Consider the following 27,436-nt stretch of genomic DNA (forward strand, 5'->3'; position numbering starts at 1 on the left):
CGCACAAATTGGTGTTGCCAAGCAAAATGTTTGAGACACCCCGGTACTGGGACACAAAGAAAATATAAAAGGCCCGTGTTGAGTATCATATACATTCGTACAATGGCCAACGTTTATTAGTTCTTGCCGCACAAATCCCCCCTAATTTGAAGATTTAATTTTTTATGTGAGAGTAGTTTAAATTGGAAAGGTTTTCTGACTTGTCATGTCCCCTAAAATAAAACCATCACAAAGCCTGAAAACAGAATTTGTTTATTGAAAAACATCACAGTAAGGTAGAAGAAATGAATTGTGTAATTTCAAGTTGATATTTTGTTCAAATGACAACATTTGGCAAGATGACTTTATCAGGAGGTAGCGGCTTGTGAATTGGAATGAAATAATTCAAATTATGCAAAAAACACTACATTTTTATAAACAGCTTGTTTGAAAATATTACTTCACTAATAATCCATGTTGTAATAATGTCAAGTTCAGTACAAGTTACACACAGGCAATCAGACAAACAACACAAACTATGCAATATAATTGTCATGGTAACATAAAACTTCGCAATACAAAATTGTGTAAGTTTTTTTGCAGAAACCAAACTTCAAAAAAAATATTCTAAAACATTAGGTCGGGTTTGACCCAACATGGTACACTTTAAACTCGAATACTTTGGTTGAACAATCTCATGACTTATTCAGCTGTTGGAACTATTGCTTCAATGCTCTGTTTTTTTGCTATTTGCCCACTAGATGTCACAGGTGTTGGAGTTGATTTCTGTATTGCTTCGGTCGACTTTGTTCCTTCCGGGGATGCAGTGACCTGCTGACCTTGAACGTTAAACTTCTTTGTCTTACTTGTACCTTTTTCACTCCGAGGGGAGGTGGAAGGGGCTTTGTAACGCTGCAGAGACAAACATGTCACAAATCAAATGCAACAAATACAGAAAGTACAATTCAGCCACTTCTCATCTAACCATGGTGAAACATTTTGGTTTTCACCAAATGCAAAGTAATGTTTTACTTTGAAAATAAACCAATGCATTATGACGTTATTTTTTGAAACATTTCAAAAACATCTCTTTAGAAACAAAACAAATATCTCATGAAAACTGGGATATCGCAACTGAAACTGCAGTAGTTTGGCAGATTTCTTTCCTTTCATACCTTTGGCTTTGGTGTTTTGCTGATGGTCGATTGTCGTGAGTAGGTTGTCGTCAAAGTCGGTTTAGATTGTTTTCCCTCCCCACTTCCCTGCCCACCCAACCACGCTTCTTTGACCACTTTTCTGACGTGGGGTGGGTTTACCGATGGTTGAACGTGAGATTTTACGTTTGAAGTATCAAATTGTAGTTTCCCACTACTTCCTGGTGCTTTTACACTTGTATAACCCACAAAGTCTACAGGAAATGAAGGAAAAAGTTACAGTTAGTTTTTTTTATTCTTCCAACAATGAAAAGAGCAGTTAAACTGAAATATTTGAGGTTGATGAAGACATGGAGGACAATGAAGTCCTTCATTTCAAAAGCTCCCCAATAACTATTTTAAAGTCATAAATACTAAGCCATTGGAAAATTTAGGTCACATTAAACCACATTAAACTGAAAAGGGCCTGAAGTGCTCTGTTTTTAACCACATTACATAAATTACTGGCCTTATTTATAGTCGGTTACTGCTGCATACTCATGATACGAAAAGTAGAATATCAGTGGCTTTGTATTGCTAGAAGAGCCCTTTTAACATTATCACTAAATATGATTTTATTTGTGCAACAACGTTGACCTGAATCATCTTCAACACCAGCGTAGGCTTCTTCACCCTTGTAAATTTTAAGGAAAGTTCGGAGGGGATTTTGTCTCGGTACATAAAGTCCAAGACGATTGTAGGACCTCGAGTCCATGAAATGGGAACAATTGTATCTTGCACCGATGATGAACGAATGGGGGGTTTCCCCAGTGTGACAGGGAATCGGCATCAGACTAAAATGAAAGTTGCATTATTGACACATCCACACAGCAATTCATAAGTGTTTTTGCTTCGTATGATTGGAAGAATTAACCTCACTGCACTGGTCCTCACTGGGCCATCACAGCTATTGTGTCAAGATTTATATTTTGTTACAGCCAACAATTTGTATTTGTTTAAGATCAAAAACTGCAGGGGTTTCTGTGTGGCATTTCTACATCATTTTCATGAGAAAGTTTGCATGTTACGGCTGTGCAAAACCACAGGCGTCAAATTACTTAATGGTTGCATGCAAGTGGTAAAATATTGCAAACTCACTCTTTATTCAGATGCAGAGGTTTCGGTTTCATGTCTTTCATACCTAAAAATAACAACATTTGTCATAAAAATTTTGAGGTAGGAGGAATTGCATAAATGTACGCAAAGTTTTTTTTTAAGGGATTTGTGGAACTTAAAAAAAAGTTGAAAATAAAAATTCAACGAATCACATATCTGACAAATGGTGAAGTATGATCAGGTTTTGTCAAAAATATTTTTTAAAAAACAATTTCTTCCCGACTTAGATTCACCACCTTAAAATGTTGATCATAAAATACACACAAAACTTGGGACATCCATTGTACACAATTAGTTAAACAGCAAGTGTTCCCCTCAATTCTTGACAGAAGCACTTGACTCCAACTAAATCTCCTGCTTTTTGTTTTTGCTTTATTAGAAAAAAGGACTTAATGACAAACGTTTTTAGCTTTTTTTCAAAGGGAGAATGGCAAATAATCCTGAAGAATTTTGATGACTTGAACCATTGTTGTGATTCAAAATTAGATCAATTGTGCCGACACAATGGATGAAGACAATGGGTTTGGGACAGGTTGTCTGTTGACGTCAACAAGACGTGGGTGTCACATAATGATGAGCGAACAAAACCTGGTTTCTGACAACATTGAAACAACACAACTTTAAACAGAAATGTCCAACCTATACAAACATATACATTATTTTACTGTTGAATCTTAAAGATCTCCTTAAAGCAGAGACTTGCAATCAAATGTTTTGAAACTGGAATAAACCGAAAACAGAATTCAATAAATTTAGATAAGAGCAGGCATGACACGATGTCATTTCAAAACAACCATCAGGTTTAAATAAAACTGACAAAATCCCAAAGAGTAACAGAAAATTATGCATGGATTCATACTAGATACAAAGATTTGGGTGAAACATAAGTTGAACCTGAAACAGTTGTTCTCAAAGTAGAATCCCATCAAAACTGGATCCAAAATTAAACAAAGGTATATTCTCAAACAAGTTTTCCACCTAGCCCTTATCGCAAGTGACATTTCTAGGTATGGTTCAAACAGATCTATGGATAAACTTTATTTTATTAAAATTAATTTAAATGTATGACCTTCTAACAGAAAAGCATTCATTAAAGTTCTACAACATAAAATAAGTACATAATATGCAGAAGAGGGCTAGATTATGGAAAATTTAAGGAACCAGTCTCACATATTTAGTTGATATTATTGACTGTAAAAGGGGACAAGGACAAAATATCTCAATAACTTTGCAAGTAAGGAAGCCAAAAGTCAGGGAACAAAGACATACAATAGAGCTCAGACATCGACATGGTTCAGAGATTGTGAAGGCTTGAGCCCAATCTCTATGTACTTCAGCACTGGCTACAAGAGGGTTGCATTGTGTGATTTTGTCAAAGAGTATTTTATTTCATTTGTTTCTAATCTGGTTGTGGCTTCTCAGTTTCCTGTAGTTCCGATGTATCAAAGGACACATTTATCGGTAACTGCTTGCACATAATTTTTGGTGTAACAACTTACAAAATACTGGAATTGCCACTTGTTGTTTACACACCTGTCTCCCAAACAGGATACATCAGTAAATAACAAAATAAACTGGTTGAAAAATAAAAAATTAAAACTTGGAAAATAATTTAAATAAAAAAATTCCACAAAAAAGGAAACATTTACGTCTTAACTGGAACTTGGTGTCGTTCGAGGGCATCGTTGACATTGACTGGCATCTGTGTTTTTCACGTAACCTGCTGGCTCTGTTCAGTCGACTTTCCTTCGCTGACGAAGGTCGGTTGGATGCCTTCGAAATAAAAACATTTTACCTCGAAAAGGTTCAAAACTTTATTATACGACGGTTAAGGTTTTTAATGATATGTTTTACCTGTGTTTGAATATCTATAAAATACTTCATCTGAAGGTAAAGTATTTTAATGAATTTATCACATAAATTAATGATACGCTTTTATTATGAAGCAACACGCCTCTAATTTATGTCAGCAAAATTATTTTGATTTCGCTTATGTGCTATAAGCATCATCAGTTTCTTATTCAATTACATTCCCACTGGCACTGCTTGGTTTTTCACAACAAAAGTTCATTAAAAACCTATTTTTTAAAGAAAATTCTTTTTTGTATATACCTGTAGAAAAGAGTGTTTTCTGCTTGGTCTGTAATACATATCCCCATCTATTATAACAGGAGCACTTTTTGTGGACACACCAGATAGAGGCCTCGAATCTGGTGGGCGTCTCTGCTCTTGCTGCTCAACATTAGTCATTAGTTGGCAAAAATCAAAACTGAAAATTTGTCAAGTATTCTGAAGTGTTATGTTTTACTGCTTAAAAAAATGTTTGAATAATGACAGTGGCAAAGACACGTACACAAAATTCATTTGAAAATTTATTTTAATTTAACATTTAAAAAATATCATGAACGAATCTTACACCAACAGTTGTATAAAAACCGTTTTATCAAAAACCTTCGAAAATTTACATTAAATTAATAGTCTCAGCAAAATTTTTTTAAAAGTTTAAATGAATTGTGGTTCTTTCAAATTACTCTAGACCATGAACTTTTTAAGCATTCTGATATAAATCCATTGCACTGAAGGGAGTTTTTATAAAACTTACTTTTGACATTGGAAGAAATTTTTCTGTAAACATGGGGGCTTCCCCATTATGGTTGTGAATCTTCTCATTAATCTCATAAATCCAACCAGGGGTTTTTGAGAGCGTCGAAGGCAAGTTGTTTGAATGTAAAGCCTGAGAAACTGAACTCTCCACATCTGGTTTGTCGAATGTGTACGGAGACGGAGGGTTTCCTTTCCGACCTTGAAAAGTTAAGTGTGTTACAAAGTTCATAATTTAATGTTATCAATTCCAATAAACAAAAACCATTGTCCGCTGGTTTTCACAACTGCTCATACAATGTCACATCTTTCCATTTAGAATAAACTCTACATGACACAGTCAATCCACCACTTTCCGGTTAACATAAGATCAACAACCATACAGCCACACAAATCAATACAATGTCATTAACAAAGCAATATACTGACCAACAACTGGAAATATTTCCTGAATTGGTGGCAGTAAAACGGCCATGATTGAAGATTTAATGCTCGGCAGTTAAAAACCGTACAAAACCAAACAACAGCGCGCAACTATCCTTGTCGCTTAACAGATTGGGCTCAAACTAAAATGCCCTCCGCAATATAGTTTGGTTCCAACAAAAGAAAACATGGTTCACCATGGCATCTCAATATTTGCTAAATATTGGCAGACAATACAAAACATGTTTAAATCCTGTCTGAACCGATTAGTTGGGATTTTCTTTTCACAAACTAGAGCCATTGTTGTTCCTCCAAACAGCAGCTATTGTGCAAAACATGTCATCAATTTATTGTGCCAAACTTTTGGAGGTTTAAAAATATATACTGAGCAAATTAAAAGACAAGAATGATTATTTTTATTTGTTTATTTTTTTGATATAATAATAATATTATTCTGATTGTGATCGAGAACGCCATTCTCCACATATTTTCTTGTAACCAACACTAACATATCGAATATGAATGAGGAAATTAAAAATTGCACTTAATAATTCTTTTGAAAGTATTGAATTTATTTATTATTTTCTGTCGATTGTGTCATCTTTCTTGCCTTTGCAGAAAACTTATACAGTAAAATTAAGGGGTAGAGCTTTACTCACCTCATGGAAATGCATCAAATCAACCACATTTATTAGTGTGGATGTTACAATTAACTTGTGATGAACCATGTCACATCACAAATGTATTTTCCATTTAAGAAAGAGTGTTAGTTAAAACATAACTTCTGTCAAGTATATAATCAACACAAAAAACAATGAACTACACCACAACGGTGAACCAAGCCACCCTGGTATGCTGTCAATCAATAACCGTTTCTGTAGTTCCTGAGCAAAACTTTTTTATCTTTCAGACAGCTCTTTTAAAGATGTTTTAATTTTTAGCAGAAAATGATATTTCGCCCTGAAAGGGCATCATCAGTTTCTTATTCAATCTATTTGAATTCAATCTTTTTGAATAAGAAACTGATGATGCCCTCTCAGGGCGAAATACAATTTTCTGCTAAAAATAAAAACATCTTTAAAAGAGCTGTCTGAAAGATTGGCTACAAAAAGTTATCAACACAAACACATAAATATGAATCAACAACTTGGATATCAGAACCTGATCGAAAAATTATGACAAACCAAGCCCTGCCATGAATTATGAACTCTTGCCACAACAAATATAGCTTGGGTCCCCATACTTCATTGCATAAATGTGAAATATGGTTTGCTACAAGGCTACATTACAAGGATTGTAGTAACATGGCAAATTAGAAAATTTGTTAAATACAATTTTTTATCAATTTCATTACAAATCTGCTGATTGACGATGATAATGACCTCAGAAGGAATAGAAAGGAAAATGAGCGAAACCCAACTGGATTCATTTCATGTGATATTTTTCTTGTTATTTTTCATTTAGACATTTTGCCTGAAACAGTTTGCATGTTTTACACTTTTTTAAAAGTTCTGCCATTTATCGACAAAACAACAAAAAAAAAATCAACAAACAAAACCAAACGCAAACAATTTGCTTCAACAAGTTTCCTGAAAACATACTGCGTAGGTACTTTCTAATTTGTATGTCACACACCTGTTCGTCCATGTTGGGCCAAGTTTTTCTTAGTCCCTGTCAATGTGAGGTCCAAGTAACGCTTTAAAGCTTGTGCTGTCCTTACATTTCGTTGGCAAGAATTATCAGCGACTTTTTTGCCCCACACAGGATTCCTCGGATTCTGCACTGTCAATGTCATCTTTCTGTCTGTAAGCAACAGAAGAAGACAAATTGGGTTTTGTGGGTCGCAGTTTTTCTAATTCTTGCAAAAAATTGTGGAGGCTAACAAACATATTCAGGGTTCGAATTAGCGGTGAAAAAACGTATCGCAAAAACTTTAAAACCCTAAATTCCGATACCTTAATCTTTAATTCTTGATTAGTATGCGATTGTGCATTGCGCATAAAACCTGCTTTTTTAACTTGTTGGCTCAATATTTGTTTTGTAATACAATGCCATATTCTCATTGACTTCCGTACGTATTTATTGCGCAATAGAGACTAACGAGGACAAGATACGAGGATTCAAAGAAAATGTCAGAAAATAGTTTGACATTGCAAAGGAAAGTTAACAACGTTGTTTGCATCAGCGCTCGTTGCGTGTACGAATGAATAGATAAAGCCTTATAATCTGCATGTTGCGAATTGCGAACTGCTAATTCGAACCCTGATATTTTGTTTATTTAAATTTGGTGAAACACACACTACGACTCGATTATTGTAATAAAACCATTATTTGTAAACATGGATACTAACGGGGACTATCAAAATAATCCAATTCACATACTCACCATTTCTTTGAGTTAACACAAACATAAACAGTACGAGACAAGGTTGGCTTGGAAGTTGACATGAAAGTTGTTGTCAATTTTAACCATGGTTGCACGCTCACCAATTTATCCAGGTAGTTACAACCTTGTCCAGAAATTTCTATGGAACCATAGTATTTACACTTCTGTGTTATTTGTGCTAAAATAAAGGAAATAACATTAAAATCAAATTAAACCCGTTTACTACTATGACGCTACAATGAATATCACAAAAAAGACAAAGATAATATGTTTTGCGCAGTTAAACAGCAAAGTTCCAAAAATTTCTGCTTTTCAGCAAGAAATCGTACAATAAACACATACCAGGCACCAGATCGCAGGCGACACGAAAGGGGTGCACCTCCCTGTCGGGCTAGGGGTCTAGTAAATAGCAAAGGGCGGCCACGACATCATTGTTTAGAAACTAATCGTAAGGACTAGGTTCCAACGAAAATGTGGATGATCAGCATTAAAAAGGTTCTTGCACCGGCACATCCCAAGGGTCCTGTTAGATCACCCACAAGAGGCGAAATTAAGTTTTATTCATTTTCCCTACGCCAGTGCCGCGCTGATTGTGTGATATCAAGATAGAATGAAAGGTTTCACTGGATTTTGTTGTACCATGGTTGAGATCCACTACCCTCAACCTTTATGAGTGCAAGATGCATCGTCTTTAATAGACCCTGTAAAATGTTTTCGTCCACATCTTTCTTACACAATGGTTTTATTCGTTTGTATCTTCGTTCCTGCAATAGCGTACTGTGTACACAAGGACACAAAAAGTGGCCGTTGGAATATTTCGGAAACCTATATGTGTTCAGCCAAATAGTTAGGACACACCTGTTACAAATTACATTGGCCACTTGGTGGCGTTTGTAGAATTTACATTTGCTGTAAAGTTCGTTTTACAGATTTTTTTTAGAAGATTTCTCAGTAAACCAGATTGTTATTACCACGACCATGACAACCATGACCATTTTATTACCATGACAACAACTGATTTGAGCCTGAAACGGTCGAACCAACAAAGGGATAACATGCTCTTGGCGACATCAGTCAAGCGCTCTATCGGTTCATATGCAAAAAAAAATCAAAAAATTGTTTCGATCAATATCTGAGTTGCACGCAATCAGTCATCGTGAGCAACCTGGTTTGCAGAAATTTACCAAACACTGCATGCGCATCATTAAAACGTGGTTGACATTCCTTTCCACACTAATATTAACCAACAAAATGTTTTTTTTTAACGGCATGCTTGGCCTTTACCGCAGTGTGCGTTTCTGTGACCTCATCATTATACACACTCTTAAAATTTTTACAACTAACCCTTTGTCAATGGCTGGCTTTTACGACACAGCTGATATGAACCGCGCAACATAGATTTCGGGTTTTCCCATATTGCATTGCGATACGGAAGTACATTTAAACTTGTATGGACTCAATTTCATTTAAATCACACAAACTTGCTTGAAAACAGCAGCATTCGAAACACATTTGCCAAGTTACAAATTGCGAGCAAAATAACTTTCAATTATAAACTTACATTGGGTTTGCCGTAAAAGAAACAAAATTACAGGGGAATGTCATGATTTCGTAGACAATCAACATTTGACAGAGCGTTGCTACACAGTTTTGCTGTAGCTTGTGTTTCCATGGCAACCCATATCTCCCTTTCCGTTTTCCGATTCTTTCACATTTTTCAATTGAATTTTCACGTCCTTGGTCGAGTCTGGCGATTTCTTCTTAAATTTTTGAACAATGACCTGAGAATATGCAGTAAGTTTAAGACAAGTTCGTTTGGTTGTTAAAGGACTTGATAGTTACCAAACCTCAAAATTAGGATATAAATAATCATCATTGAGCTGCTGACACACACACGGTTATGAACAGGTATAATCAGTGCAGCGAAGTACAACCCGTTAAAAACCAAACTATAAGTGCGAACTACCGAGACATAGAACACACTTTGTGGCCTTTCGTAACTACTGGTAACCAATAATGTTGTCGGCCCGGTGACAGAAAATCATATGTGATGATTGCAGTCACAGTGCGCACAAATGTCTGCAGTTCAAACAAATCTGTTCGCGCAAAAAAATTAAAAATTCCTGACTTCTTCAAACAAGTTAAACATACAAGTTATTTTTTAACAGCACAACAAGAACATTTGTGCCCAGTGTCGGTGACAACTTGGTTTTAACCATTAGTTTGAGTTACCCTGGTCAAATGCAGTCGATCGGGATCGGTTACAGGAATAACTTCGCTTCCCTCATCGGATTTACGGAATGCAAACCACGCGCCCACAGCCAGGATGAATTCCTCAACAACTCCAAGCCAGGCATGCATTACTTAAAAAAAACAAGAACTTAACGTTTTTTCCTGCGTTAGTAAACTACAAAATTAAATTCCGGTTAAAAAAATATTGATGAAATAACATGCAAGTCCAAACTCATTTGCGTGCCTTTAAATCAAATGATAACAACATATTAAACATAACATTTTTCGAGTCATTACCCGTCGCTCTCTGTGGGTCTGGATACGGAAATCCGCATGGTAAATTATTTGAGGCTTGTAAAAACCCAAGAATAACTCTTTGGATTGTGTTCGGTGCTGCAGCCAACTGAACTGTAACGTATTTCGCTGAAAAGAAATAACATTTTCACCCTCTATGATGTCATACAAACATAACAATAGAGCGAAATAAACGCAAGTTCACTTGCCTCTCATTCTGTACTGTGACAATGTATCAAAGGACGACCTGCACAACCACAAACGAGTACATAGCTGCAAAGTTTGATAGCAAGGTCAAAAAGTCCAGAAGTCGTATCACCACAAACTAAATTCGCATGAAATAGCGTTAGTTATGTAAGAGGAATAAGTCAATATTAATTATTGAGAGCTACAGTTGTGTTTCGACCTATCAGGGTCTCATCAGTGCAGCAGAGACTGGACGACGGTCTTGTCGGCTAACCAGCAAGAAAGAGACAATAAGTCCACGAACTTTGGTAGTTCGTCTATCTGGCTAGTTAAGCTGCACTGATAAGACTTAAAAATTCAACGTACTCCTGGCCTGGTTGACTGATATCCATCTAAGATGAGGATGTTCATAAGCAAGTAAATGATTGGAAAAACATAAAGCGTCTGATTCGCTATGATTTTCATCTTCAGCAGTCGAGAACTGTTGGAAATAAGCACAGAAAACGAGGAACTAAAGCCGTCCATTATAAAAATCACCTACACAGACATGGGTTGGTTTCTGAAGCAACAAAATACGCAACAACACGGAGGTGGATTTTGAGGAACCACCGGAGCTACCGCTAATGCTTCCTCCATTTCCCTCATCCCTCCGTAATATTCAATCACGTAGTAGAAAAACTGATTGAAGACAAATCCAAAATAGCTGCAACGCAAACTTCTGTTTAATCAGCTGTCACAATCGTCACAAATATTATTTTGAAAAGAGATGCACAGATATCCTACATGTCCAACTTAAATCTACAAGCTCTCATAAGTGTAAGTGCGTTTAATTTTTTGTAATTTAGTTCCTCCATCGACAGTTTTGATTTGGTTACGGTTTTAGTGAAGGTTTAGGTTTATAAGCAAAGTGGAGCCAATAATATGAATTGTGTATAAGCTGCAGACAGATGGCCATTGTTTCGACATAAAAGGTCTCATCAGCTGGTATGACTATCGGACGACTTTGCTGACCAAACGGCCAAGGAAGTCGTTGCTTTGTTCAGCAACGTCGTCTGATATTCACACCAGCTGCACTGAAGAGACCTTTTAGGTCAAATCAGTGGCCATGTTTTAAACATATTGTAACTTACTAGCTGCCGAAGTATGACGTCACTCCACTAGTTAAAGGAACGTACAAAGTGAGGACATACGTGGTGCTCATTACCTGGGCAAATAATGTCTGGAATCGAGTACAGCTGAGCAAAATTTTGTTAACGCTACTTACTGGGAAAACTGCAAGAATCCAAGCATGGCGAATCCTGCTCAACGTAACCATGTTTCTCCGTTTAAAGAAGATCATCTCGTCAATGTAAATAATGTACATCAGGAACACGAGGATGGGGGCAATGCACATTGGAACGAGAATTGAGGCATCCGCGCCTATGAAGTAACGAAATATAACGGACTCATCTTTCTGTCTGCTGAAGTAGGGGAGTCTATGTATTTGGTGACAGTACTGACTATGAACACGGTGCGTTTAAAACGTCCGCTTAATATGCCCAGCAACTTAGCTCTGGCGTTCTTAATCGAGGATATAAACACACTTTTTGCATCACAGTTAACCCTTTAAAATGTTAAAACTGTACTTGAAAGTTTCCGCAGTAATTCTGACGAATTTGGGCTTGTTCGTCCACTGCAATCCCACACCGGTTGCGAGGGAGTCGTGGTTACTTCCATAGAAATCGTACTCACATTATCTGACCTCATAACTTAAAAAACTTAAGCAGTTTTTATGCGTTTCATGCAAAATCCAAAATGACGACCCTGTGGCTTCCTACTCGAAGCGCAGCAAGTACTCTTGATGTTAACACAACTGCATGCATTCGGTCGTAAAGCAAGCAACTGTTTATTGGCGTTGAAGTTAATCTTTACAACCCAAATAAAACAGCTTGGGAACATATATAAAAACATTTAATGGTTTTTTATGGTTCGTAAAGTCTGAAAAACCTTAGCATAAGTTATGCACTTTACTTTGTCCACAGGATTTTGCCTTGGTTATTGCGTAATAATAAAAAACACTACTTTTCAACTGCAGATTGCAATTTCTTATTCAAGTTTTGGCGAATGGCACCATAATATGTAGCGTTGACAGAGTTTAATGACAACCAGACAAGAAGCAATCCAATTTGTCTTAACTTGGTATAAGTGAAAAAGTAACCTTTCATAACCTTGTTCAGCAAACGTTTTGTGGGTGCAGAAGCAGCGTTCTCAAGCTCAATGAAGCGTAACAACTAGATAAAAGTTGCGTCAACATGACAGCTACGCATTAAGAAGTAACATAGCCAAAAAAAACGTATTGTTACGTATAAAGGCAATAGTAACGCCCGAAACACACACACAAAAAACTACAGCCACAATTTATCACCAACTAACAAAACTATTCAGGCAATAATGGAACTTAATCCTCTGCAACAACTTGATTCGTGAGCCTTCCAATTCCTTCAATTTCGCACGCCACAACATCTCCAGGCTGAAAAGGTTTATATTCATTAACTGCTATCACTAAAAATTTGGTAATAACACCACAGGCTTTCAAGCAAAACAAAACAAATTGAGGGATTGTAATATACAACTATGTTTCCATCGTTTAGAGACGGTCAATAAATTTACTACAATTTCGATGTGTGACGTCATAATGGTCTTTTATGGACAAGAAAACTGATACAAATGAATGCAATTTTACCATACACGTGTTAAAGGCTATTCAACTGTTAATTTGCGTATTGTAAACTGCTAAATCAGTGATTTCCAACCTTTTTGTGGTTGCGTACCACGGAGGTAAACAATTTCGACGCGTACCACCTTGTTGAGTGTTACAAAGTAACCTAGAGGATGAAGTAACGAACATTTTGAGATCATTTAATATTTTTTAAATTCGAACTATATCCCCTAATTAGGGAAAGGTGCTCGCGTACCATCTGTAATGCCGTCGCGTACCACTGGTTGGGAAACACTGTGCTAAAGGATAAATTGTTTTTGTCATTGTTCCAAAAGTGGTTGGTAAGTGTTCTTTTTTTCTGCTTGTGCCGGTGAAAATATTTAATTGATATCGTTCCTGTGGAAAGTCAGGACCATATGAGCTCCCAAGTTACCAACCTTAAGTGTTACTGGTGGATTTCTGGTTATCCCAACACCAGGTGGCGTCCCAGTAAGCACAACATCCCCAGGCTTTAAAGAACAGAATCGTGAAATCCATTCAATTATTTTGTCAACGCCAAACACCATTTGGGAAGTGTTGCTGCTTTGCATCTCCTTGCCATTGACAATGCACTTTAACTGCAGGTTGTGGGGGTCTGTTAAACATGGTTAAGTGTAAGTGGTGTTAGTGGGTGGTAAGAAATGGTGATGAAAACACGACGGAAAGTTCCAGTAAAAATTCAACGACTGTAGTTTCCCAAACACTTGTAAGAAACTTGTTACTTATTTATAAACTCCATCGCAGGATTCAAACACATTTTTTCATTAAATTCAATTAGTCCAGTACGGAAAATTTCCACGCTTGCCACTGGTGGGAAATGATAAGGAACTTTATTATCTATGGATCTTTTTAAGGATCTGTTTAAAAACATTAAATATCCGAAGCGATATAGTCAGTGTAAAGTAACACAAATAAAAACCTTTAATTTGATCTTTTGTCACCAAAACTGGACCAAGCGGACAGAAGGTATTAAACGTTTTTCCGAGAAGCCACTGCTTTCCATTTTTATCTGCAAACCAATCCCTTGCACTGATGTCGTTTGCAATCGTATAACCAGCAACATATTCAAACGCGTATTCTTTCTGGAATTCAAAATGTTTAAAATCCATATAGTTATCAGATTGCAGAAAGGTTGAATTCAAGCAAAACTACATTGATGTTTTTTCCTTCTTTTCCAATCACCACAGCCAATTCAACCTCCCAATCAACAGACTTGGAGAGGTTTGGAATCACAACGTTTTCCCCGTCACCTGAGTTGGAACATTCTTACTTTATACATCTAACACTCAGAACATATAAAATGGTGAAAGGTTGTTTATATTGGCGCTAAGTTTGGCGCTATTAACACCGAGCTCAGACGGCCAGCAATTATAGAGGTCGGCCCGGAGTGCCCATCAGGGTCGTGAGTTCAAACTGATTTCAATACCGTTTTAAACTTACATTGCAACAATTCAACTGTGAATTGGTAATGAGACATGGCCTTATTTGATAAGTGATCGAGTTTGAATTAAACCGCAACATTAATGTGTTAAACCGGTGGTTCTTAAACTTTTTCGCAGGCGACATACTTTTAACATACGTTGGGCCAACGATTTTGTTTTTAATCGCAGAAGACTGATATCATACGAAAATGACGCAAAGGTTGAGAACCACTGTGTTAAACGGCCAAAGTATGCAAATTATCGATAGGAATTTTACATGGAAAAGATACAGTACCAACTATGGAACTGGAAAACTTGTTAAAAATGATTGGTTCATCAGGTATTGGAACGTCTTGTTCAATGCAGTGATCCTTGTAATTCATCCCAACACATATTATCTGCAACGAATGTTGATTGTTTAAATATGTACTTGACAATATAGGTTGGAATTGTTTACTTTTTCACATGAAGTTATTGGTGATATCAGTTTGATTTGATCGGGGATTAATAGTGATGGGGGCTTTGATAATATCCTGAAAATGAAACTTCATCAAAAAAGAACTAAAAATACGAAAAGCAATCAAAATGTTACTTTACAAACTTAATATGTTTCAACATGTAAGTTGAAAAATTAATATAAACCTAAATGGAAAATAATTAAATAGAATGTTTAGGCTACACTGTTCCGTGGTTCTTTTTTTAACCACTTAAATGCAAAAATACGAATCAACAATGGAGATACCGATACCTTCCAGCCCTTTCCAACATTTGAGAACCACCCAACAAAAAATCTACCATGTTGTCAGGACATTTTGCTTCTGCCTCTGATAAATCAACAATTTTGGAATCATCTCTTTGCACTCCAATGCTAACAATTAAAGCGATTCAATTTTAAAGCATGTGTTAAATGAAATTACCACTGTATTATTTTGTGAATGGATATTGCCCATGAGTATGTCTTTAAATATTGACTGCATTAAATATGCTATAAGCAAAAGGTTTAAAGTCCTTTACACAGGAAAGAATTTCTTTGCAACACCACATATTTGCACTTCTGCTATTCCACACCTTTGCTTTCCATCTTTAATAAACTGCAACAACTTCATTCTTATGCAACTAGTTGTTGAGAATGCTCTGGATGAAATGTGTTTCAGCATACTTTAAAAGCTACAAAAATAAGTTAAATTACAATTGGTCGGGAGAAGCTTTGTTTCGTAAAATAGTTCATTGGTAGCTGTTGTATTAACCTTTGAAAGGAGCTGTTGCTGTTATTACCTTTTGCAGCATCAATATATGTTTGCACGAATGAACTAATGTGTAATCAGTGAGATACCCGAATTAATCATTGTTTGCTCATTCTTGTGCAAGCAAAGGCCCATCATGCCAAAATGTTGTGGTTTGTTTCAGTCGCAAACTTGCATGTAACATTGTTTTCACAAATACCATTTTGACATTCACGAATAAACAATGACTTCTGAGACCCACCTTTAAATACTTTGCAAATAAAGTTTCTCCTGAGGTATTTTATTCAGACAACAAACTTGTATCAGACAGAACAACTGCTTGTATTGGTAAAGACTTTCGTCATGACATGGACATAAGTGTGCATCAACCGTGGCTATCCTCTTGCAACTACTTCAATCCTCAATGTATGTAATGTTAAAACAACAACATCCATTGTCAAGGGTTTTGTATCCAAACACAGGAACAGTTCAGAAATGTTTCAACTTTTATTGCACAACAGTAAACACACGAAATGTTTTCTACTTGAACAATACAATGAACTTTGATACTTAGGCATGATCTTTGCACATGATCGGGTTTTGGGCTCTCTGCATGTTTACTCTTCTGACACAACTGGATTGGTAATTTTTCCAATTCCTTCAATCTCACAAGTAACAACGTCACCTGCCTATACATGAAGTAATATCTTAAGTAATCAACTTAAATTCAAGTTCAAAGTTAACCTGAAAAAACCTTTCAACAAAAAATCCTTTGTAAGTAGTTGCTCAGTAAGGTAAATACGAAAAGAAAATAGTTATATGGCAAAAAAATGGTTCCCTTTTATGTAATTAGGTCTTGCAAGTTTGTTGTGGAAGTTGCATACTTACAGATTCAACAAAAAATATCTAAACAAAATATTCATCATCCAATGGATCTAAGACTGGACATAAACTACATGTTTTTTATACACCCTCAATTCACACTTTCAATATTGGTTCACAATTTACCTTGAGTGCAATGGGAGGCTTCCTGAAAATGCCAACGCCTGGAGGGGTGCCAGTAAGAATAACATCCCCTGGTTTCAATGTGAAAAAACGTGATATCCATTCAACCACATAATCAACACCAAACACCAGCTGACAAGTGTTGCCATTCTGCATCTCCTGACCATTCACAATGCACTTTAACTGTAGGTTATGAGGATCTGAATAAATAAAATGACAATGTTTAATGGGAACCACAAATACAAAAATATTTTGAAGGCATGGGTTTTTACCCACTGCACAAATGAACAATTTTGTCAAAATTTCAATTTGTTTAAAAACTTCACTTTCCACCAAAAATTACCAGTAAAGGTTTAAATAAAACTAAAACAAGAACTAAGGAGAGTTATTTCTCCCATAAAATCACATTAAACAATATGACTCCCATATATTTTTTTTACAATATGACAGTTTGCCGTTTACCTGTAATTTCATCTTTAGTCACCAAAACTGGGCCAAGTGGACAGAAGGTGTCAAAGGTTTTTCCTAAAAGCCATTGCTTTCCATTCTTCTGCATCTGCCAGTACCTTTCACTAACATCATGGGCAACAGTGTAGCCAGCCACATAATCAAAAGCATTTTCCTTCTGGAATTTTATGATACTTTCATAAGTTGATCATGTCAGGAAAAAATAACAAAATATATTTTGTTTCTGTTACTCAACACATTTTTCTGCACCCTTTCAAACTGGAATTCAATCCCCAGTAATAATATAACCATGTCAAAATTTTACCCAGTGATCATCTTACTTTTTGCTATAAATTATGTTCTCTTACTTATGTACATACATAACTTTGTAGCACAATTATAGTACAGTAAGTCCAAGCAAAAGTGATTACAAATTTCAGGTTTAAATACTGATTACCTTTATGTTTTTTGCTTCTTTCCCGATCACAACAGCCAGCTCAACTTCCCAGTCAGGAGATTTTGATATCTTTGGAAGAACGATTGAATCACCATCGCCTGGGTCAAAAAAAAACATTAATCTTCCACACTACATATATCATTTTGCATTTAGACAAATCCAACAATTATTAAAGGTGATCAAGCTAATAAATTGTTGCTGACACTGCCAGGCTTATTTTATTGCTGAATACTTCCCTTCTGGCAAACTTTATTTTGTTTACGTTTCTCAACGTTTCAGCTGTTATGCAACAACCTTCTTCAGGAGGAATAAAATAAATTAAGCAATGTGGACAATATTGTGGCACATAAACACAGAAAAAAACGCTACAATAGAAAAAAAGTTAAAAAAAATGTCGATAAAGTTTGCCAGAGGAGCAGTATTCAGCAATAATCAAGTCAATACCTATAATAGAACTTGAAAATTTGCTAAAAATGATTGGTTCCTCTGGAATTGGCATGTTTTGTTCGAGGCAGTGATCCTTGTAGTTCATTCCAACACAAACTACCTGTGACAAATTAAAGTTTGTAAACAAAAATATAAGGAAATAATAAAGGTGATCTACTTTTTCACATCCAGTGATCGGGGAAATTATTTTCACATCTGAAGGGGAAATCACAGATTGGCAACTTGATGAAAAACTGCAAAAAATTTTTGTTTAGAAAAATTGACCGCCAACTTTCTACAACCTTCAAGATTGAATTTAAAAGTTGCAATAAATATTCTTCACCTTTTAGCTTTCTGCAATAATTCAGAACCTCCTTTCAGGAATGAAACCATATTGTCTGGAAAATCACCACCTGACCCAGTGAGATTGACAATTTTGGAATCTTCTTTCTGAACACCAACACTGTAAATATATTGTTCTATTAAATATAATGATAATGTTATTTTTTGTACAACATTTTTGTACAATCCAGATGTACAATTTATATTACCATTGGTGTAATAACATAGCAAAAACCAAACATGCAAAAAATCACCATTTTTTTCCATCCTTTACAAACTGCAAAAGCTTCATTCTTCGGCGGCTGGTTGTCGAAAAACTTCCGATTGATAACTTTACCAATGCACTTGGCCACATTCGAACCTGCTGGCAATCACTTACCAAACTGTGCTTGCAACGCAAATATTTGTTAAAAGAAAAACGTTTGCAGCAAAAAAAGCAAGAAATGCAGCGCACTAGGGACTTTCCCCGCAATCGACCAACCGTGACTGTCGACCACATTTTAATGACACATAAACTTTCCCCAAAACAAAAAATTTCTGCACAGTAGCACTTGGGGACACTGATATACTTAACTATTTTGATGTTCAACACTTGTTGGGCGTGAGAAATTGCAGAACAAATGTCACAATTTTTCAATCTGCTAGTAGTGTAACGTTTATGCTGTGACGTAATGTTCACATTTACGTAACTTTCCATTAGGTAATGGAGAGTGACCTGCAGTTTTGTACCGCCCAGATAAATACCACAGTTCTGGAACGACGCAGGAAGATCGCTCGTAACATGTAATTATGTATCGCGGTTCTCACGCAAGCCGCATAACTGGTTAATATGAATTGTCTATAAATCTCTGGTTTCTTGTGGCCCGAATTCATTCCACATCGTGGAATCGCTACTCTGCGCTGGGCTTTTGCCTAGTGTAGTTTCACCATTCTGTTCTACATTTTGGTTCGCCTTTAGCGTAAAATCACCGTTTGTATATTCTACTCTGGGGCTCAGTTGTATTCTGCACATATATCTTTCGTATTTGGTGAATAAAATCTTCCAAGACGAACGAACTACAGTAGTTTACATAATATTCCACGTTTATTGCTTCCGCGCTCTAATAAAAACACACACAAGAAAATATAATGACATTGTTTATCGTCTCATTAATTGAATGCACAGGCCTGTCCAACCCGCGGCTGGTTACTATGTTTTCCAACATGTACCAATTAATTGTTTCTTTGATAGACATTATTAAAAAATAATAATGCCAAATGCCTTGAAAATATAATAATCTTTTAAATCAGGTATAACTGCATATCAGTTGTCATCAGTGCGTGCATCTATAGTGACCGATTCAAACCTCTTTTTGTTAATGGTTTCATCACAATAAAAGGATTTTTTATGCGTAATGCCCAAACATATCTTGCGTGGAATATCTCGGGACTTTTATAGGCGTCAAAATTGAATTTATTTTATTTAGGTAATATGGGACATGATAACGTAAAACAACGTTGTTGATATGAAAGGGACTTTATTGGCCCAAAAGTTGCCCACATTCCCCGTAGATTTTTTTCTCTTACTGCATAATTTGGTAATGCGACCAACAAGAGCATCAAATTGTGCTTAAATTCTATCCTGTCACCATTGTCAGATTGACTACAAGCAATTTTAAATTTATTTCTGATAAGTTTAAAATAAAAAAAATCACGAAACACAATGATATTCGCAGAAGGTTTATAATAACATTCTATTAATCTTGACAGATATGAGTTTCCCAACCAAATCAAAAATGCTTAAAATTTAATTGAACATTGAATATTATTGACAAATTCCATTTTAATTGCATGTCATGAATTTACAAATTATAAGCGGTTTCTGGAATACCTTTTCATAATGTAAGGATAAATACACAGGCTTTTACTCTTGACAACAATAAAATAGAACATTAGGGCATAATGGAAAGGAACTGCTACAAAGTGAAATGTCGAGTGTAATCGTATTCGATGGTGGGGATTACAGCTTGAACAAACTTCAAAAACACAAGCAAGTACATTTGAACTTCAAGTTTCCCACCTCCATCTTCAACTGTTTGCATGATCTTTTTCATGACATCAGCGTGTCTATATGTTAAAGCAAGATAAGTTATGTCAGGGTGGTGATGTTTTATTTTGCTAATAGATCCTTCATATGTGTTAAGGCAAAGTTTTTTCAGAGCAAAATGCACATTTGTAAAGTGAGTTTCATTGGAAATACAAAGAAACAACTTTTGATCTGCAGACAGTCGTGCACACATCTTAGGCCTATCGTGTCTCATCAGTGCAACTTGTGACCAAGTACTGTCTTGATTGATTACAAAACTTTTAATACACCAAACAGATGCACAAAACATGCGAGTTTAAACCCCATTATGATTTTTCATTTTCGGCTTGAGTTAGTGACTAAGTAAAGTTGGAATAATCTATTAAACAAGTCTAAATAATGGGCATGGAATGGCAAGTTAGGAATACTTGTAAAAATCTGTTGAACAAAAAGTTCAACATTTAATTCTTTATGAAAAATTTGCATCCCTTCTATTGTTTACAATGTAAGACATACTTGCAAGGGTGAACCGAGCACATGTTGGGAGGTGGGAGGTGAGGATGAGGTTCAACTGTCACTGTTTTATTCACATGATCTTGACTAATGTCATCGTACATTTGCTCCATGGTCAGTGGTTTTCTGTCCTGCCACAAGTGTAGAAGAATTTAAACTGAAGACAAATACAGATAAAAATTACCGTTGCTTTAAATGTTTGTTAACATTAATATGAATGTTTATTAGCAAAAAAAAACAATTTACTTAAAATCAAACACAAACAAACTTTTCCACAAAGTTTTCTTAGACAGTTAATAAAAATCAAAGTAGTTTGATACAAACTCCCACCTCGTCGTAGCCAGATAGCCACAGTCTAGGAGTTTGATAATATTTATCGTAAGTTATATGAAGGTCGTAAGTCCGGGTCTGCAAAATCCCGCCATCATCGTTGGTGGATGTTGATGCCTGAGCTTTCTTAACAGCTACAAGGTCAACAGCAGCCTTGAAAAACAACATAGAGGTTATATACCTTATTTTAAACCTTTTTTTTAATAAACATATAAAACCATGTGTTTCCACTGAAGTGGAAAAACCCAGCACTGTTGCAAATACGCATGATTTAATCAAAATATAAACTTGGTTAAATTTGTTAAGGGTGCAGTTTTACTGGTTGTTAACATGAAGTCCACATACATTGTCTTCGGATTGAAGCATTTCAGCATAATCTTCCATATCCAAAGCTTCACCATCATCATCGCTATCATCATCGTCATAGTCGCCACTAGATGGCTCTCCACCCTTCTACATAACAACAAGAAATAAGCAAAATAATTTTTATGCTATTAGTTCTTTTCAATTGACTGCACAAATTATGTTTGGTAGCTTCAGCAACAAGTTGTTTAATAAAAATACATGCTTGTTAATTTCAAGTTTTCTATTGCCATCAGGTTTAATTGGTGACAATATGATATTTTTTATTTAACTTGGCAAAAAAATTAATTTAACCTTATCCATATTTTCATTTTTTCTAATTATAACAGATAATATTTTATTAATTTAGAAAATTGTATGTTGATAATCATTAAAGTAGTAACAGCCCCGGCCACACATTGTTATTGCAAAACTCCTGACAAGACCTCTTTCAATGTCATCTCCTTAACTTCTCCCTGCAGTTTATCAAAATCAACATTGTGATGTGTGTCCACCCAACCACCGTCGCCTCCATCTTCAATTATTGCTTCATGTTCATCGTTGTATTCCATTTGTTTGCAACGCTTGTGGCAAGGTACTACAATATATATTTATTGTAATTGTTTTTAAACTAAAACTAAAAAAACAAAAGATAATTTCGAACTTATTTTTTCACAGACAGAAGAATTTTTTTTTACCCACCATTTCGAGTCAACAGGTATTGCTTTTCATTAGGAAGATAAGGTTTCAGTTTTGATTTTTCCCCAGCATGCCATTGCCATGTAGGGCAGTGATGGACAAGAAAATCCCCGGCAATCACAAACTCATCAGGTGTCAATACTCCGGTCTCTTTAAATTTTGATTCCTTAAATAAATATCAAGCGGTGATCTAACAGCACAACTTGCATCGAGGAGAGATATTTTTGGAAAACAATTCTTTAATTGACTCAATTTAGCCTATTTAAAAATGTTTTAAAGAATGGAAACAATTACATACCTTTAAGACGGGAGTCAGCATTTCTGCTACTCCCAAGGCGCTACTTTTTACGGAGTTAAATACATTCTGCATGGTTTTGCTTGCCCTGCGATAACGATTCCCTTGAACTCTTCACTTTGTTGGCAAACGATTAAAAATTGATGTCAGTAAATCAAGAAATTAAACATTGAAAATATTGCAAATATAGGTACAATATATAAAAAGTAGATTTAAAAAAATTAATTTCGTAAAACTTATCATTTTCCCAAAAAAATTCTTACATATTCCACAGAAAACTGTTTTAAAGAATTTTTATTGACTTGAATCGCGAAAATGTTGAACAATTTATTTCATATTTTTTTACATTTTTGAGTTAATTTGTTATTGTACTTTAAACAGGGTAAGGGCGTTTGATTCATATCATAATTAAAAACAAGTCACCTCTGAGGTGTTTAAAGTATTTTGGTTGGTAAAGTTTTGGTTGGTTGGTAAGACCAATTTTCAAAGCAACGATCACTTTTTTGAGTTTTGTAAATAAATACATTAACGTGCGTGAAAATTAATTTGCAAAATCTTCCAAGAAAGGTAATTCCCCTGATTTAAGGCTGTTGGCAAAATTGAAATGATAAAATGGCAGCACCGGAAGATAATAAAGGAAATCCACACGGACACGTCGAGATCAGCCAGATTTCTTTGTACCAAGCTGGTCAGGACACTGTTCAGAACATAATACAATTGGCCCAGGAAATTTTCCAGGTAAGTTTCACTTTTCTGTTAAAGCTTTAGCTGAGCTACATGGTGAAAAGAAAATATGGGCAGAAATATTTGAATTCAAACGAAGATATTTAACGTTAAAATTTCTTTGTGCAACTGTAGCCAGAGCTTCAATTGGCATTCGAGTCTGGCCTAAAAATCAGCTAATGTACTTTTTCTCAACATAAACTTTTCCATAAATTCTTATTCTATTTTTTCCAGGCATTGAAACTAACACAATTTCCAAATGGAACTGGGGCAGGGCAGCATCGATTGGCCGCAGAGAGAAGCAACAAATTGAGAGAATTGTTGGAAAAAATTGAGTGCAACTTTAAAAAACTACGAGTGATTTGCATTGAATGTCAAAAAAATGCAGTTGACGGACAAACCAATGCTCAAAGCTTGATTCCTTTATGTGGACCAGACAAGTAAGTTGTGGTAGATGAACATTATCATGGTTCGTGGACAAAAATTGCCTTTTGTTCAAGTTTAAACACCAATAATCCAACAGGCAGTGTTTAAAACATTTCTCTTTAACTGTCATTTTTTGGGACACATGTTATGTTTCAAATTTTGCATCATATTTAATGTTTGTTTGTGTGATAGCTGACTGGTTGTTAATATATGGGTTGTATTATTGCAAATTTTTTATCTGCCAAGCTGAACAGTGCTTGCAAAAAAAAATGAGACTACTTCTATTTATTTTTCAAGTGAAGAAAAGGAGAAGGATTCCAGTTTGAAGTCCACAAAAGAGCTGGTGAGTTTTGCACTTAAAACTCCTGCAAACCTTCTGGACTATTTTTTATAACAAACCTAACAAAAATTTATATATCTACTTCTACACTATTTGACTCCCTAGTAAAAAGTGACAAAAAGTTGGAATGACTAGTTTATTTACAGTTTAAACATAAAAGTGCATTTTTGGTTTTGAATCATACAAATTATTTCAGATGCTTGAAAATAGAAAAAGAGAGTTAGAAGAACAAATCCGAATGAAAAATGAACAAATGGAAAAACTTTTGTCACAAATGCGGGAGCTTGTGTGGAACACGAGTGCAGTGATAACAAGTGTGACATGAAGATGTGCCTTTTATGTTTAAATGTTATTTTTACCTCCAACTGCCAGCAAATCATTTCAATAAAGTTGTATTCAACTGCATGAGGCTGCACAAAATTCAGAAAATGCAAAGGAACTAATTTAAAACAAACACAAAGTTGATATGTACATGCTTCTATTTTTCCTGAAGATTGAAGGGCAACATAAAAATTGTATCAGACATGAATACAGTTGAAACAAGAACAGTAACAATTCAACAATCTGTGCACACAAGCTTTTCACGCTTAGTAGGAAGTTACCAAATAACGTAACCTCCATCTGATCCACCAGTCAGGTAGTTATCCTTCTTCTGAGTTACCACCACATTCTGTCCATGGGCTGCAGCCATTTGTCCGCTTGTTGGAAGGCATCCAGGTGGAGGTGGCTAAAACAAGAAATTAAATGAACTACCAGAAAAATCATAACTGTAACTTGGGTGAATTAACAAAAGGAAACTTGCACATCTGAAATAAACCTAACTACAATATGAAATTTCAAATATTATTTAGATATTGAGGTAAAAAAGCTATAGTTACAGGAGGTTTTATGGGCCTTCAGTTTTGAAAGGTTGAATGCTATCTGCATGAATACAAATACCAATTGTTTTATATGTGTTATCATGATGGGGCACTGATATTTTTCAAAAGAAATATTCTATTGCAGCTGCATTTGACAGTGCACAAACCCACAGTTTATATTCGGGTTTTACCAACTGCAGGTTGGCAAGCAGTTGTGTAGAGGGTTGGGGCCAACACTAAATCGCAGATATTGCACTATTTTGTGATCCAGTTTTGTGCAATAACCACCTGCATTTTCATGGCCCAATACCTCCCCTAAATTCACCAGTGAGAACAGGGCACAAATCACAATAAAATGCACACAGTTAAACATTGAAAAGAAGTATTGGAACGTTAAGGTTTCTGTTGCTGGATATACATAGTAGGCTATATCTTTCTTTTGCTGATGCAAGGTCTTTTTTTTAATGTTTGACTGCATATTATAGGACATAATATTTGTGCCTGTACTGTGTTGTGTTGCTTCAGCTTAGAGCTTTGACAGGTGTGTGATTGTTATTATTATTGACAAATGATGTTTCCTAAAGTTGGCACTATCTGTTTTCATGTCAAGGCCAGGAAAGTGTTCTTACAAGTTTCCATGGGTCAGCCACACTATTCATTTAACTGTAGATGGCATAAGTTTCTGTCAAAATGCAATAAGTTAACATGACAAGTTATCTGTACTAGGGTTCCTCTATTTCCTGGATTTTTTACTTCCCGGGATTCGGGAAATAAAAAAAAAATTTCCCGGGATCCCGACAAAAAAATTGGCATTTTTTCTTGTGCGTAATTGCATTATTTAAACAACTAAAATTTGTCTATTACAACCGCAAACATTTAATTTAGCAATTTCCCGTCAAGTAATATTACATTCGCCAAGGTTAAGCTATAAAACGTAACAAAAATAAACAGAATTTTTGTACCGCTAGGTTGCGCCCTAAAAAATGTTTACGTTGTGCTTACAAATGCGTACTACCTTCGTTTATAGTGTAAGTTTCTGCCATAAAACTGATTGAAAAACACAAAACAGGGTCATCATTTTGATTCATAGGATCCAAAAAATGGAAAATTTATTCACTTCTTAATCTATTTTGCTTTGTTGCCATATTCCCGGGAAGTGAAATCAAAATTCCCGGCATACTCCTTTTTACCAATCTATGATCATTGTTCCTAATTTAATTTCAAACCATATAACTTTTTCTGCCTTCATGCCTTTAAAAAAAGGTTTCCTCCTACTTACTGGAATAGACGGGGGAGTGCTGTGATCAAATCTTGCTCCAGCATCGAAACCATTTCTCACATGCACAGTTTGCTGGGGCATGGCATAATATTGTGGCTGTTGTTGCGGCTGAAACATAAAATTTTTTAAATGTATTTAAAATATAACTGTGTGGTTGGGGTATCAAAATTTTAGTGAACTAATGAGAAAAGAAATTGTATTTTATACTCTGACAAAAACATGTTCTTTATAATAGTGTTAATCCCATTTCAAGATGTCACAAACATTAGTAAAATAATCAGAAAAAACATTTTCTAAATTCGGCAACAAGCATCATGAATTACGTAAAACAGTAATGTCGACTTACATAATATTGTTGTTGTGGTGGAGCTTGTTGATAGTGACCCTGTGGAGGATATTGTTGTTGCATTGGTGGGGGTTGGGCTGCATAAGGTGGTGGGGCCTGGCCATAAGGGGGTGGAGCTTGTCCAAATTGCGGGGGTGCTGTTGGGTAAGATGGCCCAGCCCCTTGGGTTGGGTAATTGCCGGGAGGAACTAAAAATAAATTGCATGGTTAGGTTGGGTAAATTATGCAAAACAATTGTTATTTTATCATCAATTCTTAAAACATGCTGTTACAGTTTGCCTAATGGTGGTTAATAATGTATATATAGTGCAAATACAAAAGCCTAAAACAAACAAGAAATATAGGCTACCTTTTGATTGTTTTCCTGACATTTTAAGCAGAATTTTATTTGTAAGATTGTTGGCTAAATACTGAAAAACAAAAACTAAACTTGTTACTTCAATTATTTTTGTAAGCAAACACACACCAACAGTGCAACAGATGCTCATACAAGAAACTGAAAAGTCATACTGCCCACCATGAAAGATCTGATGAGAAACAGTAAAACCTGTCGTAAACTAAAGTCAACCTTTCCATTCTGCGGCGAAAACATTACCCCTGTTATATTGGCGATAATTTCGAAAAGAAAAAGTTTTCGGAATAAAGGCGATCACGAGAATCTGGTGTTTGGTTTATCTGTGACGTAAAACGCGTCAGTGGCACGTGATCAGATGATCGAATTATTACGAGTTAGTCATCCGGAAAATGTGA

At 35.6% G+C, this 27,436-nt stretch overlaps 6 protein-coding genes across 7 annotated transcripts; 1 reads left to right on the forward strand and 5 right to left on the reverse strand.

Annotated features, from left to right (window-relative positions):
- Nucleotides 1-242: 242 nt before the first annotated feature.
- On the reverse strand, nucleotides 243-7,822 carry LOC145903861 (uncharacterized). 2 transcript variants are annotated; one of them, XM_082992037.1, is made up of 9 exons: nucleotides 7,699-7,822; nucleotides 6,948-7,115; nucleotides 4,891-5,090; nucleotides 4,401-4,520; nucleotides 3,938-4,061; nucleotides 2,271-2,313; nucleotides 1,770-1,966; nucleotides 1,155-1,387; nucleotides 243-891 (listed from the first exon to the last, which is right to left on the reverse strand). In XM_082992037.1, the coding sequence occupies exons 1-9, from the start codon at nucleotides 7,721-7,723 to the stop codon at nucleotides 682-684; spliced, it is 1,320 nt and encodes a 439-aa protein (XP_082848163.1). In that variant the 5' UTR covers nucleotides 7,724-7,822; the 3' UTR covers nucleotides 243-681. The 2 variants fall into 2 exon arrangements, with proteins under 2 accessions (XP_082848163.1, XP_082848164.1); XM_082992038.1 differs by lacking the exons at nucleotides 6,948-7,115; nucleotides 7,699-7,822 and adding an exon at nucleotides 5,319-5,450.
- A 5,025-nt stretch (nucleotides 7,823-12,847) lies between these two features.
- Nucleotides 12,848-15,674, reverse strand: LOC145902531 (oxaloacetate tautomerase fahd2, mitochondrial-like). Its single transcript, XM_082990542.1, has 8 exons — nucleotides 15,637-15,674; nucleotides 15,317-15,436; nucleotides 15,026-15,101; nucleotides 14,864-14,966; nucleotides 14,300-14,397; nucleotides 14,067-14,229; nucleotides 13,546-13,742; nucleotides 12,848-12,919 (listed from the first exon to the last, which is right to left on the reverse strand). The coding sequence occupies exons 1-8, from the start codon at nucleotides 15,672-15,674 to the stop codon at nucleotides 12,848-12,850; spliced, it is 867 nt and encodes a 288-aa protein (XP_082846668.1).
- A 616-nt stretch (nucleotides 15,675-16,290) lies between these two features.
- On the reverse strand, nucleotides 16,291-18,907 carry LOC145902144 (oxaloacetate tautomerase fahd2, mitochondrial-like). Its single transcript, XM_082990016.1, has 8 exons — nucleotides 18,723-18,907; nucleotides 18,470-18,589; nucleotides 18,305-18,380; nucleotides 18,145-18,247; nucleotides 17,701-17,798; nucleotides 17,259-17,421; nucleotides 16,800-16,996; nucleotides 16,291-16,480 (listed from the first exon to the last, which is right to left on the reverse strand). Exons 1-8 carry the CDS (start codon nucleotides 18,821-18,823, stop codon nucleotides 16,409-16,411), a joined length of 930 nt encoding a protein of 309 aa, XP_082846142.1. The 5' UTR covers nucleotides 18,824-18,907; the 3' UTR covers nucleotides 16,291-16,408.
- A 1,210-nt stretch (nucleotides 18,908-20,117) lies between these two features.
- On the reverse strand, nucleotides 20,118-22,853 carry LOC145902165 (ubiquitin-like-conjugating enzyme ATG3). Its single transcript, XM_082990037.1, has 7 exons — nucleotides 22,716-22,853; nucleotides 22,421-22,583; nucleotides 22,165-22,316; nucleotides 21,722-21,829; nucleotides 21,377-21,529; nucleotides 21,050-21,177; nucleotides 20,118-20,574 (listed from the first exon to the last, which is right to left on the reverse strand). The coding sequence occupies exons 1-7, from the start codon at nucleotides 22,785-22,787 to the stop codon at nucleotides 20,424-20,426; spliced, it is 927 nt and encodes a 308-aa protein (XP_082846163.1). The 5' UTR covers nucleotides 22,788-22,853; the 3' UTR covers nucleotides 20,118-20,423.
- Nucleotides 22,854-23,279: 426 nt separating this feature from the next.
- Nucleotides 23,280-24,536, forward strand: LOC145902296 (mediator of RNA polymerase II transcription subunit 30-like). The gene is made up of 4 exons (XM_082990219.1): nucleotides 23,280-23,450; nucleotides 23,670-23,875; nucleotides 24,159-24,204; nucleotides 24,398-24,536. The coding sequence occupies exons 1-4, from the start codon at nucleotides 23,325-23,327 to the stop codon at nucleotides 24,524-24,526; spliced, it is 507 nt and encodes a 168-aa protein (XP_082846345.1). The 5' UTR covers nucleotides 23,280-23,324; the 3' UTR covers nucleotides 24,527-24,536.
- On the reverse strand, nucleotides 24,531-27,167 carry LOC145902297 (uncharacterized). Its single transcript, XM_082990220.1, has 4 exons — nucleotides 27,036-27,167; nucleotides 26,687-26,874; nucleotides 26,341-26,448; nucleotides 24,531-24,928 (listed from the first exon to the last, which is right to left on the reverse strand). The coding sequence occupies exons 1-4, from the start codon at nucleotides 27,055-27,057 to the stop codon at nucleotides 24,800-24,802; spliced, it is 447 nt and encodes a 148-aa protein (XP_082846346.1). The 5' UTR covers nucleotides 27,058-27,167; the 3' UTR covers nucleotides 24,531-24,799.
- Nucleotides 27,168-27,436: the final 269 nt, after the last annotated feature.

Source organism: Ascidia mentula, chromosome 5 (assembly GCF_947561715.1).
Source record: "Ascidia mentula chromosome 5, kaAscMent1.1, whole genome shotgun sequence".
Lineage (NCBI taxonomy): Eukaryota > Metazoa > Chordata > Ascidiacea > Phlebobranchia > Ascidiidae > Ascidia > Ascidia mentula.